The sequence below is a fragment of the Rissa tridactyla genome, chromosome 4 (genome assembly GCF_028500815.1).
Source record: "Rissa tridactyla isolate bRisTri1 chromosome 4, bRisTri1.patW.cur.20221130, whole genome shotgun sequence".
NCBI classification, from domain to species: domain Eukaryota; kingdom Metazoa; phylum Chordata; class Aves; order Charadriiformes; family Laridae; genus Rissa; species Rissa tridactyla.
This window is the reverse complement of record NC_071469.1, coordinates 72031028-72044914: the sequence shown is the minus strand read 5'-3', so window position 1 is coordinate 72044914 and position 13887 is coordinate 72031028. Positions and strand designations below refer to the sequence as shown.

General features: G+C 58.8%; 1 protein-coding gene and 2 non-coding genes across 3 annotated transcripts; 2 read left to right on the top strand and 1 right to left on the bottom strand.

The window, feature by feature from the left end:
* The first annotated feature begins 6360 nt into the window (after window positions 1-6360).
* TRNAL-CAG (transfer RNA leucine (anticodon CAG)) lies at window positions 6361-6443 on the top strand. The gene has a single exon. It is a non-coding gene; the product is annotated as a tRNA-Leu (tRNA).
* A 143-nt stretch (window positions 6444-6586) lies between these two features.
* TRNAL-CAG (transfer RNA leucine (anticodon CAG)) lies at window positions 6587-6669 on the bottom strand. The gene has a single exon. It is a non-coding gene; the product is annotated as a tRNA-Leu (tRNA).
* A 1154-nt stretch (window positions 6670-7823) lies between these two features.
* Window positions 7824-12617, top strand: PLLP (plasmolipin). Its single transcript, XM_054200330.1, has 4 exons — window positions 7824-7954; window positions 11247-11420; window positions 11846-11965; window positions 12045-12617. The coding sequence occupies exons 1-4, from the start codon at window positions 7832-7834 to the stop codon at window positions 12156-12158; spliced, it is 531 nt and encodes a 176-aa protein (XP_054056305.1). The 5' UTR covers window positions 7824-7831; the 3' UTR covers window positions 12159-12617.
* The last annotated feature ends 1270 nt before the right edge of the window (window positions 12618-13887 follow it).

The following is a 13887-nucleotide window of genomic DNA, read 5'->3' as shown; positions in this document are numbered from 1 at the left end:
GGAGATGCCCTCAGCCTATGCCTAATGTAGAGCTCTTGAGCCGTTAGTATAATAAGGGAGAGAATTAAATGACAGGGGATCCAGAAGATTGTTTTGGCACTGCACAACTTTGAATTTTCTCACATTAAAGAGGAAGTCAGGAAATGAGGAGCAGATGTCTGGGGCTGTCTGCAGCCAGGGGATGGAACAACTCCTATTTGGGAAGTATCGACCCACGCGGGCTTGTGTTTTTAAGAAATTGCTTTACATAGAAAACGTTTTCAAAAATAGCAGAGAACACCATGCAGGCTTTCACTTCTCTGAACACAATGGCTTCCTCCTTCCTTGTGAAGAAGAACAAATCCAGGGTCCAGCACACAGTGCAAAATGCTGATGCTCTGGATTTTTCCACAGTGATGCAGCCCACAGCTACCGGTCACCATCCCACGCCAGCCAGGCTGCGGAACGTGGCTTTTCACCTGGCAGCATCACACCTGAGCTGCAAGCTGGTGGCTGATCCCAGTGGGAACTGGTGCCTCTCCTCAGCAGCCGGAGCAGCCAGAACCTAGGACAACTCATTCTGCGACCGTCCCACGGATACTGCCAAGGAATGTAATGGCCGCTGCAATAAACAAGATTTAAGTTGTTGAAAATACCACGTGCAAAGAAACAAACATAGAGACGGTTAGTTTGCAACACACTTAAGCTCTTCCTAGACAGAGGAGAGTCCCATGTCCCCTGCAGAGCAACACAGCCACCGGGCACAAGCTCTTCCCTCGGACAGGGGATGGGGAAGGCTCCGCTGGGGAGTTGTGCCGGGCTGGCAGAGATGAAATCGGGCAGCTTTGGAGGGAAGGGGAAGGAGGTGCTGGGACTCCACCAGAACGAGCTTGCCTGAGCACATCAGGCCCCTGGCTCCTGCCAAGTCTGGAGCTGGAGACATGTCCTGATGTCGCAATCCTTCTGTTCTGCAGGCCCCGAAGGCAACATTTCCACAGAGCTGGCACGATGAAGGAGTGCCAGATGATCCCCGAAAGGGCGGTCTCTCGCCACTGCACCGCGGGGAAGAGTGGGGAGAGAGGTCAGGACAGGCATGACAGAAACCTCCGTGCGCCACAGGAGCCCACAGCTGCCACAGGAGCTGCTGCCAGGCTTTCCTTGGGCCATGCAGTGCCTCAGCCCAGGGTAGCCCAGCGGGGCCTCCCCTCCTTCGCATCCTGGAAAAGGGTGCTACCAGGGCCACTGTGGGAGCAGGCAGAAGGTGGGGGGCAGGAAAAGTGCCACAGCTCTGCTATTTCACCTCTGCCAGAGCCCAGGGCCAGGCTGAGGAAGAGGATGAGGCGTGCGCCTCTTCGCGGCGGCCCCAGTTACTCCCAGCTCTTCAGGCCCATCTGTTGGCACGCGTGGGCCAGGACAATAATCACCTCTCCACATACACGCTTCCCACTTCTCCATCCAACGCGTTCACACACAAATGCTGCCAGCCTCCAAGAAAGGAGCTTACCAAAAGCATCTCTGTTTATTGCCTTCTCGTAAATGCTCACCTCTCCCCATCTCCTCAGACCGGTTTGACACGAGCTTAGCGTTAAGCAGCGATGGTGGGTGAAGGAGAAATCCAGAACAGCTCTCTCATGCAATGCCGCTGGGGCTGACCCCTGAAGGTGTCGCCACAAGAGCCGGTGGCGCCTGCAGGCCAGCCCCGAAGGGCAAGAGGAGCTGCCACGTGCAGTGCTATGACCTGCTAGACGTGGCTGCGCTGGGGCCATTGGCACCCCCTGGTCAGAGCTGAGCCCTCCCGCCCCACAGGCTTTCACATCCCAGCCAGTCTCCTACAGAAACGGGACACCACAGCCCTCCAGACCACCCCACTCATTCAAGTGGCTCTTTCTGCCAAGCCTCAGACACGGGCTCGTGCCGACCTCCCTGCCGGTGGCCAGGGACACACAAGGGCAGCAGCAAACAGCCCCAGGAGCCCACAGCGCTGCCAGCACCCAACAAGCCTTTACATGAACCAGCACAACAAACACAGGCTTGGCAGGGGAAAAAAAAAAAAACCCAGACGCACATTTCACTGCCCGGGCTCTTAACCCTTTTCAAGCCTTTGCCAGCTCAACCAGACCAGGGAGTCACCAGATCCCTTCCCTGCTTTTCTGCACCCCGTGTTGTAAGAACAGGGTGTCTCCTTCTCCTCTGCTTTTGCCCAGAGCCTCCACACTCCCACCAGGTCTCAGGTATAACTCCATGAGCGACCTGCTCCCTCACCAGCTTGATCCCAGTGAAGCCGGCTTTTGCCTTACCCAAACTTTCTTTCTGGGAGCATCGCACCTGCCCCCCCCACCTGATTCAAGAGCTCCTTGGGCTCCCAAAGGGCTGTGGGGTGTATTTTTAGGGTCAATGCAGCTGTCTCACCTCCTAATACAGCAACAGGCTACAGATGCTGCCCATTAGCATTTTGGTGTTGGCTGGGGATCGTTAAAAAGGAGTTGCTGGGGGTAAGGGCAAGGGATATTTCTGCCCTGAGCCATGATTCCTCTTATCAACCTGAGGAGGCAGCAGGGGCGAATCAAAGAAAGCGCAGATGAGGAATGTTTGGGATTCTAAATGCTATTTGGGGAACAAATTCCCCCCCCCGGACAGAGCTGATCTCAAACCAGGGCTGGTGATCGAAGCCAGTCCTGCTCACACCGGTGTGCCAAAACCAAATGAGCCGTCTGCTGCAAGAGCTGACGTGCCCGTGCCCCTTCTCGCTGAGCTGGACACAGCCCAGAGCGCTCCGTGCAGGCATCCTCCACATCCAGCCCCGGCCTCCACCTACAGAGCACCACAGCTTCACCTGCCGCAGGCCAGCGGGGGGAAATTCAGGGAAGAGCCAGACTGTAGGCAGCGAGACCCCCCGAGGACCTCCCCCAGCTGTGACAGAGGGGATGGGGGAGCACCGGCAAGTGCTCCCTGGGCGGGGGGTGGGGCGCAGGGCAGTGGCGCAGCCAGCCCCTGACAGCCCTCCGGCCACCGCCGACAGATATCCGCCGAGAGGAAAGACCCCCCATCGGCAACGGATGCGCTGCTTCCCGTGGGCACTCACCGGATGGCTGATAATGGGCAAACCCACCCAAAGTGTCCCCAGCTCCTGGCCCTGCAGCCAGGGCCCCTCACTGACCCCGCCAGCCCGGAGGTGACAGGGACCAGGAGGAAGGGACACATGTCCTTTGTTGCACTTTGAAAGGGTCCCGCTCTGCCCCGGGGAAGGCTCCTGCAGAGTTTCCTGAGCTGGAAGGAGATGGTGCGGCAGACGACGCCGTTGCGCCGCAGACAATTGCTGCAGCAGACAATGCCATCATGCGGCGGTTATTACTGCCTCAGCTGAAGCATCCATGCTAAAAATTGCTGCTTCCACCCCAGAGTTAATTAGCAAACCCCTCTGCTCTGCCAAAGTGTCTCCACAAGGACTCCCGCCACTCGGAGCCGCTATGGCTGGACTGGGGCTCCAAACGCCGACTTCCTTGTGGGTCCTGGGCACCTCCAGGGGCTGGGATTCTCCCGTGGGGCCGGAGAGGGACCTCCCGGGACAGGCCCAGCCTGTGGAAGTACCAGGCTCCTGCGGATCCCACACAGGAGCTGGACCTGCGCCTCGAGGGGCCACAGGGAGGAGGTGATTTCAGCGCTGCTTTATCATTTCCTGCTGGTTGAGATGCCGCATGTTGCCGCAGATAAACATCTCCCCTCTGAGGCCGCCGGGACTTTCACCGCAGGACAAAGAGCTGACCAAAAAGTTCAAAAAATAGCTTTCTCCGCTGGTTGTTTATGTCACTTTGGATGTGGCTTTTTCCCTTTCCGCCTCCCATTCACTTCTCCCTCGCCTGGCTGCTCTCCCAGCTTGCTTTCGTAGCGGCGCCTCATGGAAAGACGGCCAAGAACAGCTCCTCTGAGCCATACCTATGGGCTGGCAGGGTGGGAAGCTGCAGGCAGGCTCAGTACGGGTCTTTCTCTGAGTTGCCAGCTGAAGTATTTCAAGGAAAAGCCCATTTCTGGGAAAGGCTGAAGTCAAGCCCCTGGGGAGCACATGCCCGGTGGCCAGACCCGGGCCTCGGTCCCCCCCTGGGGCTCAGCAGCAGTGAGGGGGTTTCAGCTGCAGCCGCTCCTGGTGTTGTCCCAGATCTGGGTTATACATTGTAAGCTTTTCTATTTTACAAAAACTGATGAATTAGCATGCTGTACTTATTATTGGCAGCTCATGATTTCGCAACAAGCTGCTGTTGGCTACTGGTATTTTTGCTTCAAATTAAAGGTATAGCACAGTCGTAACTCCCTACGCATGCTCAGTGAGTAAGGTCTCGCCGAGGAAGCCTATAGCTTGAGACGTGGAGGTGTGGTTTTCACATTGCAATGAGCTCAGTTCACCTAAAGGACACTTATTTTTTTATTTTCAACACTTTGTAACAACCAGCAACCTTGTGGTTTTAATGGAACATACCATTTTTCCCAAGTGAGGTTCCTTGTGTCTTTTTGCTGTCTACGGGCTGATACAGTTCTTCGATTGCCCAAGGTCTTTTCTTCCTTAGCAACGTTTTATCTGCTTTGCCTTCATCACCGGTGTGATGTGCAACCAAGACCACGCCACCTCCTGTTCCAGCAAGGTCTTGTCCCATGTGCCACATGTGCTGGCATCTCCTTCAGTCCTCTAGCAGTCCTCACTTCTCCAAAATATGCAATACCACATTTTGTATTGCGTAAAACCAATATTAAATATACCCTGAAGAAGCAGTGGGAGCTGCCGAGGGGTGCTGAGAGGATTTCTGTTTTTCTGTAGAGAAATGTGCTGACTTCTCTGCAACTGGCCCGCATAGCGAATAGTCATCTTAAATCACATCCTCAGAGGGACACCGTTGGCTATTTCTGGTCCCTCTTCTAAATGAGAAAATAAGCAGGTGTACAATGTGGAGGGTCATAGAATCATAGAACCATAGAATGGTTTGGGTTGGAAGGGACCTTAAAGCCCACCCAGTGCCACCCCCTGCCCTGGGCAGGGACACCTCCCACCAGACCACGTTGCTCCAAGCCCCGTCCAGCCTGGCCTTGAACCCCTCCAGGGATGGGGCAGCCACAGCTTCTCTGGGCAACCTGGGCCAGGGGCTCACCACCCTCACAGCAAACAATTTCTTCCCAATATCTCACCTAAATCTCCCCTCTTCCAGTTTAAAACCATTTCCCCTCGTCCCATGGCTCCCCTCCCTGCTCCAGAGTCCCTCCCCAGCTTTCCTGGAGCCCCTTTAGGGCCTGGCAGGGGCTGGAAGGTCTCCCCAGAGCCTTCTCTTCTCCAGGCTGAACCCCCCCAGCTCTCTCAGCCTGTCCTCCCAGCAGAGGGGCTCCAGCCCTCCCAGCATCTCCGGGGCCTCCTCTGGCCCCGCTCCAACAGCTCCGTGTCCTTCTGCTGTTGGTGCCCCAGCGCTGGAGGCAGCACTGCAGGGGGGTCTCACAGAGCGGAGCAGAGGGACAGAATCCCCCCCCTCGCCCTGCTGCCCACGCTGCTGGGGATGCAGCCCAGGCTGCGGGGGGTTTCTGGGCTGCCAGCGCATGTTTTCAGGTCGTGTTGAGCTTCTCATCCACCAACACCCCCAAGTCCCTCTCCTCGGGGCTGCTCTCCAGCCATTCTCCGCCCAGCCTGGATTTGTGCTTGGGGTGACCCCAACCCAGGTGCAGGACCTTGCACTTGGCCCAGTTGAACTTCATGAGTTTGGCACAGACGAACCTCTCCAGCCTGTCGGGGACCCTCTGGAGGGCATCCCGTCCCTCCAGCGTGTCGGGGTGTCTCCTGTCCTCGTGCTGCCCCAGGCTCTGTGATGGCGGCCAGGTGTGGGACGCTGACTCACCCTTCCCACCATTGTGCTGTACTTCCCTGCTTCCCCCCGTCCCTGTCCCCATCCCCGGAGGGACTTTCCCGGGCTGTTTGTGCCAGGAGGTGGAAGCGATGCCAGCGGGCAACTCACCCTCCCTCATGATTTATCTGCCTGCGCCGCTTTCCCAGGCATGGCCATGGCGGTTTCCCTCCTACGTGGGGAACGCCAGTTGTGAGACTTGTCCAGGGCAGTGACAACAATTTTATTCAGCCTTTGAGGAGCTTTTTGCCCGCGGAGAATTTGCCACAAGCCCCGAAGGCACAGACAGCGTCAGGCCAAACACCTGCGCGCAGCGGGGCCGCCGGTCCTTCACCCCCGACCCGGCGGGAGGAAGGGGCAGGCCCCCGGCGCCCACCGAACCTCGGAGAAGGGGACGGGGGAGCCCAACCGGCGCGGCCGACCCCCTCCGGCCTGGCCGGGGCCACTTGGGGCGGGAGCCGCCACAGCGCACGCTCGTGTGCCGCGACGCCGATAGGCCTACAGCGCTGTCAGGATGGCCGAGCGGTCTAAGGCGCTGCGTTCAGGTCGCAGTCTCCCCTGGAGGCGTGGGTTCGAATCCCACTTCTGACAACTCGCAATTATTTTTTTTGCGGTAGAACTGCCTTTTACCCTTAATTAAAGCTAATTGAGTTTAATTGTGTCGCGGTTTAATTTTTTTTTTAATCGCCCCCTCTAGGCGGAAAAAGCGGCCGTTGGGCGGGGCAAAAGGGAACTGTCAGAAGTGGGATTCGAACCCACGCCTCCAGGGGAGACTGCGACCTGAACGCAGCGCCTTAGACCGCTCGGCCATCCTGACCCGTCGCGCACCTTCTCCGCGCCGGCACTTCCTCAGGCCACCCTTCGCCGTGGTGCCGGGGCAGTCGTGGGGGGAGGGGGCAGGTGAGTGGGGGACGGCGGGTGTCACCTCCCAGCGACCGGGCGGTCAGCCTCGTCCCACCCCCGGGAAGGTGGTGGGCGGTGGAACCCCCCGGGATCCATCCCCAGGCAGGTGAAGGTCACCAGGAGCAGCCAGGAGTAGGAGCCCAGCTCGCTGATGGGCCTGGCAGAGGAGGGGAGAGCAGCAGATATTGTCTACCTGGGCTTCTGCGCAGCCTTGGACATCGTCTCCAATCAGATCCCGCTAGACAGGCTGCTGGTATCCAGGCATGAAGCCTAGCTGGAGCCCACTCACCAGCGCTGGGGGTGCCATACTGGGTCCAGTCCCATTTAACGTCTTCATTAACGATCCGGGTGATGGGGCACCCATCAGCAGGCTGGCAGATGGCACCGAAGTGGGAGGAGTGGCTGGTGCTCCAGAGGGTTGTGCTGCCATCCAGAGGGGCCTGGACAGGCTGGAGAAATGGGCTGACGGGAACCTGCTGAAGTTGAGGGTGGTGAGACGCTGGCCCAGGTTGCCCAGAGAGGTGGGAGATGCCCCATCCCTGGAGACATTCCAGGTCGGGTTGGACGGGGCTCTGAGCAACCTGCTCTAGTTGAAGATGTCCCTGCTCGTTGTGGGGGGCTGGACGAGGCGGCCTTTGAAGGTGCCTCCCAACCCAAACCGCTCTGTGGTTCAACAAGGTGACATGCCCTGGCCCTGGGGAGGAACAGCCCCAGGCGCCGGGACACGCTCGGGGACCAGAAGGCGGACCCGGGCTCTGGCGGACACGGAGCTGAGCGGGAGCGGCTCGGGGCACTGGGGATGCCCCGGGCAGAGCAGAGCCGGGGGCGGCGGGGGATCCCGGGGCGCCGGGCCCGGTGCTGGGACCCCGGTACGGAGGGGACGGGGCGGCGCGGGAGGGAGGGACCGCGGCATCTCCCCGCTGTGGGGATGCTGGGGCATTCGCGGGGGGTCAGCCCGGCCCAGCCCCCCGCAGCCCCACTGGCGACGGCCGGGGGAGGTGGCGGGGCCGGCCCCGCCCGGGGAGGGGCGGGCGGCGTCCCGGGGCCGCCCCGGTGCCGGTGCCGGTGCCCGCGGTATGGCGGGGCTGCCCGGCGCCCCGCGGACCCGCAGCGGTTCCCCGGGCCCCTACGCCGCCCTGCCCGCTCTGGACGGCGCCTTCCTCCGCTCGCCGCTCGGGGGGCTGATGGTCGCCCAGGCCGTGAGTAGCGAGGAAGGGGCACCGGGGGGGGTGTCTCGGGTGGGGGGCGGCCATCCCACAGCGCATCACCCACCCTAACGCTTCTCTTCATCGCCCTGGCTGGAAACGGCTCGGTTTCCCTCAGGCTGCCATCCCTGCCCCATCCTTGCTCTCCATCCCCAATTAACCTCTAAACCTCATTAGACATCCCGCAGCCCCCCCGCTTCTCTCCTCCTTCCCTCTCTGAAGCCAGAGGAACGTTTGGCTGCTTCTCCTCACGCCCTTTCCCGGTTGATACCCAGCTCGATGCCAGCGCCAGGTGTGGGCCGATCCTCATAGGCATCCCCACAGGGCACGAGCCAGGGGGTCCCATCCTGGCAGGGTCCGGGGTGGAGGGGGGGCTGTATAAAGCATGGTGGCCCCGACTGAGGTGTGTCGGGGCTGCTCCAGGGGTGCCGCCTGCAGGACTCAGCCCTCCAGGGTGTCCTCCCCGGCAGCCAGGCTTTGGCGGCCGCTCTCAGACAAGCCCCAGGGTCTTTGCGCCATTAAAACCAGGCAGCGGCATCGCCTACTCCTTTGCTTCAGCATCGGGGGCGACCGCAGAATGAACTCCTGCTGCTGCTCTCCCGTGGGAGCTGGGGCGTCCAGTGCAACGTGTGTGGGTAGGGGTGGGAGTTCGGCTGCGTGCGGGGCCACGTGTGACCTCCCCCCATGTCTGCCCCAGGTGCTGCCCTGCTGCCGGGGACGGAGCCTGTTTGCTCGTCCCCTCTCCCCCAGGCAGTGGCTGTGGGGGGCGGCAGCGGGACATGCCCTGAGCAGCTGCCATGAAACATAGAATCACAAAGTCACAGAGTAGTTTGGGTTGGAAAGGACCTTCAAAGGCCACCTAGTCCACCCACCCTGCAATGATAGGGGACACCTTCAACTAGATCAGGTTGCTCAGAGCCTCATCCAGCCTGGCCTTGAATGTCTCCAGAGATGGGGCCTCCACCACCTCTCTGGGCAACCTGGGCCAGCGCCTCACCACCCTCAGCGTAAAGAACTTCCTTACATCTAATAATACCTTCATAAACAGCTGGCTCCCTGCTCCAGTTTTCGACCCCTGGGCATGGCTGCGCTGGTTGTGACACAGAGCAGACGCTCGGGGAAGGCTCGGGGAAGGACACTGCCAGGGGGTGTCTTGCAGGAAGATGAGAAAAGAGAGATGGAGCCAAGATCAGCAGAAGGGACCCTTCAACCCCACACCTGGTCCCACCTCTCCAGCCCATTGCTGGGGCCGTCCCATTAAACTCGCTCGCCCAGCTCCCGTCCGCTAAGCCCTGCTGCCCCCCCAAACCTCTCTCCGAATGGCTCCTGCTTTTCTCCCCCCAGCCGCCGGAGCAGGGCAGCTCGCACATGCCGCCACCCGCTCCCGCAGCACACCAGGATTTTTCCTATACATGTTTCTCCCCAATACATATTTTGCGATCACGAGTGTTAGGAATGGATGTGAGAGACAAGGCGGCATTGTCGGGGCAGCCGAGCACCAGGGCGTTGTACTCGGGCAGGACAAAGGCCGTTGTGTTTCTTCAGTGACAATGAGCAATGCCGCTTACGCAGGGGCAGAGCGGCTTTTCCAAAGAGCCCTTCTCCTCCCCACCGGTGGGCGACGACTCCGCTGGTTCCCTGCCAAAGCGGAGGTGAGTGCAGGAGCCGGGTGGTGCTGGGGGCTTCACCTGGCTCTGCCCAAAGAGATCCCAACCCCAGCTGGGAACCAGAATACACCATTGCTGCATCTGGGACATGTTCTCACCCCAGCCTTGCCATGGGCGTCTTCCCGGGGCATTCGGTTGTGCTGGGAAATGTGGAGGGTGCAGGGCTGGAGCCTCCTTGCTCCCCAGGAATCATAGAATCATAGAATGTGCTGGGTTGGAAGGGACCTCTAAAGGCCATCTAGTCCAACCCCCCGGCAGTCAGCAGGGACATCTTCCACTAGATCAGGTCCCTCAGAGCCTCATCCAGCCTGGCCTTGAATGTCTCCAGGGATGGGGCCTCCACCACCTCTTTGGCCAACCTGGGCCAGTGTCTCACCATGCTCAAGCGGAAGGAAGTGGCGGGAAGGCTCCCGACTTCGCTCTGGTCCAGCCAGGAGGTGATGAAGGACGGTGAAGCAGAGCTCCCCAGCCCTCCCCCAGCTGCCGGAGCCCCGGCTCTGTCTCTCGGGGCTCGGGCTGTGGTTGAGGCTGCGGAACGAACAGGGCAAATTACAGAAAGCACCATTTGCTTCGCAACAGCCTTTGTTTTTCCAGGCGCCGTTGCTATGTGCCGGTGTCTCAGCCTCTGCTTGCTCCATCGTGGGTTAGGGCATTTCTAAGTAAAAATACACCCACAAACTTGCTGCTCCAGGGAGCTCCCCGGGGAGGGGATGGTGAAGGCAGCTGCTCCCCGTCCCCATGGCTGCGGGCGAAGCAGGGCTGCATCTCCTCCAGGGTCCAGAGATCAGGGGCGGACGCAGCACCAGGGAAAGAGAAAAAAATAAGAATAAATGCAACGCCACCCAGGCTGGGCTCTTCCATCCCTGCCTGCCAGGCATCTGCTCCCTGCCACCGCCTCTGCCCTGCGGCTGTGCCGGGGGCTGCGGGGAGGGGAGAAAACGGCCCTGCCCCGGTTCTGCTTATTTCTCCTTGAGCAGACCCAGGAACAGACTCACCTACCTGTTTTTTTTGTGGGTCGCTCTGCAGGCACAGGGTGCTGTAACTGCTATGCAGTTAAACCTGCTTAACGGGGAAAGGTGAGCCCTGGAAGGTGTACATACAGGAGGTATAAACCAGACCAGACCAGACCTGACCAAACAGCGGAGGGAAGCCGAGAAGCTTGCTTTTTTCTTTTCTAAATGATGCTGCACCTGGGAGAGGTCAAGGCTGAGCTGGGGCCCCAAGCAGCCCCCATGTCCAGCTCTCATCCAGCCCATGAGATGTCCCTAAAGCTGAGCCAGCACCTGCACAGAGTGGCTCTGGGCATGGCGGTTTCTTGGTTGAGAAGGGACCTTTGGTGATGAGGATGCCCATGTTTCACCCATCCTGCCTTGCAGGACATCCCTGTACCAGCTCCTGGGTTTGTACCCATCCCTGAGCAACGAGGGTCCCGGGGGGGCTCCCCGTCCTGAGCTGTCCCCAGGGCCCAGCCCTGCTCTGCGGCTCTCGCATGTCCCCGCTTTGCTGGAGCCAGGGCGACCCAACGACCGTAGGTGCTGGTGAGCGCGGGCTCCCGGGCCATGCTCAGCTTTCCACCTGCAGGAACCACCACCTGAACACTTCCCCATTTCACCCCGCAGGTGCTCGGCTTACTGGTGTGGGCGCTCATTGCCGACACAACGTACCACCTCCACGCGGCATATGGATGGGTGATGTTCGTGTCCATCTTCTTCTGGATATTAACAGTCCTTTTCTTCGTGACTTACCTCCTGCAACTTCCGCTGAAGTTCTATATGATCCCCTGGCCCCTCGTGGTACGTAGCCAAGAGGGATTGAGGGGGGGAAACCGAGTGGGAAACATCCTGGGGAGATGGTCCGAGAGGACCAGGGCTTCAGGCTCTCCTGGGCTGATGGAACAAAGTCCCCTGCACTTTGCACAATGACATTGTTTCATTCTGCCCCTCAATTGCTTAGAAATTTTTCAAAACAAGGAGCCCTGTATCAATCCAGAAAGTAACAGCCACCACGTCACTGCTGCAGTCGTGGTGTGAAACCTCTCAGCACAACCTGGGGTGCATTTAATGAGATGTCAGCCTGAGGTTTGGTCCCAGTTCAAGGGGCTGGACCCTTCTCTGGTTTTCCTGGGGAAGAGGGAGGAACGGGAAACTGAGCCTTTTGCTCATCCCAGCACATACAAGCCTGTGCCCAGACCTCACGACCTCCTCTTTGCCCTCCCCAGCTGATGATCTTCAACGCTACAGCCACTGTCCTGTACATCACCGCCTTCGTAACATGCGCGGCCGCCGTCCAGCCTACGTCCTGGCGGCAGTGGGATTACAACCGGAGAGCTGCAGCATCTGTAAGTAGCAATGGGAAGATGAGGGCCGCGGGGCTGGGGTGGCCACCGCGCTCACACATGGGGTGTGCTCCTCTTCCAGTTCTTCGCCTGCCTCACGATGATCGCCTACGGGGTGAGCACCTTCTTCAGCTTCCGCGCCTGGAAAGGGCTCGGCAGCAACGCGGCCACCAGCCAAGTGACTGACCACGCGTAAGGAGTGGACAGCAAAGCCCAGCCATAGGCCACCCTGGGTCAGCTCATGCCGGGCTCGGTGGCTCGTAGCCTTGCGTGCCACCAGGTTTCGTTCTTGGACCAGCCTGTGCTGGCAGCGATGGTCAGTACCGGGTCGCACGGATGCTGCTCTGGGGTCTCTGATGATGCTTCCAGCTGATGTGCCCACGGCACAAACCTACCAGCGCCGTCACCAACAGCCTCGCTGGGAGGACACGGACTCGCTGGAGGCTGAAGCTTCTGCTCGTCATCGTCATCATTGGGGTTCATCCAGATCCTCACCGGAGCAGCTCCGCTGACGGGGCTCAGCCAATTCGGCACATTCCAGTACTAAAATTCACTAAACCAAGCCCAGGCTCCTGTCTCTGGCCATTTGCAGCTACAGCGTAATTCCAATTAACGTGATACATAAACAGCAGCATAGCTGGAGGATGTAGACTAAGCAAAGGAAAACATCTAAACTCTTCTTGTATTGATTTCTAAAAATGGAAGCACAAATTTTATGCTTTAAATAAAAATCTTCCTAAAGCCAGCACTGGAGCCTGTCAATAAAATCTCCGTCTCGTGAGAAGGCGGGACACACAGCACAGCGCAGAGCGGGCAGCAGAGATGTCACTGGCAGAGGCGACTGCCCCTTCCCGCCGCCCACGGGCACCGCAGCCTGGCCCCAGGCAGGAGGCGGCAAGTCCGAGGCTTCGCCGTGCTTTGCTTTACCTACGCGCCCACGCGCGCACACACACACACGTGAGCACACACAGCGTTGCGTCCAAGATGGCGAGAACGCGAAAGAGGTGCCGGGGGCTTCCACGCGCTCCCTCCTCCTCTAGGCTCAGCACCACCAGTTCACAGCACCACCTGTTAACCGGCAAGTCAATTTTGCCCATTAGCTACAGGTGTTATTCAAAAATTAAAACTAAGTCTGCCAACACTCTGGGGACACACAGAGTGCCCCAGGAGAACGCAGAACCATGCTGCATGGTGACAAACTCACCTTTCATTTCTTGGGGACGCGGGCTGGCGTTTGTCAGAACTAGAAGTGAGTCCCAGCCAGACGCAGCGACCTTTCCCTTCACACCCTCCTTGCACAAGCTCATAAAAACAGGTGAAATGGGTTCAATTCGTTTCGGGATATTTCTATGCAGGAAAGCTGGTGCACGGTGAGCTACACTGTAAAATTTAGCACATGCTCTGCACGGGAGAAGTTTTAACAGCTTGTCTACGGGGGCTCAGGAAATTTAACTGCAGCAATGGACGGTGTGAATTGCAAAGGACTGGACAAACTGCGTTAGCCCCGGGCCCATCTGCCCTCATTCGGTTTTCAGTGAGCTAAATGAAGGGTCTGGTTTCCACAGCTGTGGATAGGTGTATAAAAATCAGTAACACGAAGAAAATTAGCCTCTTCACGCATTGTTATGACAGCGTTAAAACTCTCCAAAGGTGAAGTCTGGCTTACACGCAGGAAGTCCATTACACAGAGAAATTTAATCTCCTTAAAAAGCCCCTCTGCCTGATGGAAAAATGCATCGAGCCAGGGACAAGTTACCCTGGGAACAGCAGCCGACAGAACACAGGCAGAAGAGAGCGGCACGGAGGGAGAAAGGTATTGTAGGAAACACCGACACCATTCCCCATCCAAATAAGAATTCACCCCCAACTCTGCCTTGTAGCCTCAGAAAATTACAAGAGACCTCGCTTCAAATACAACAGAACTC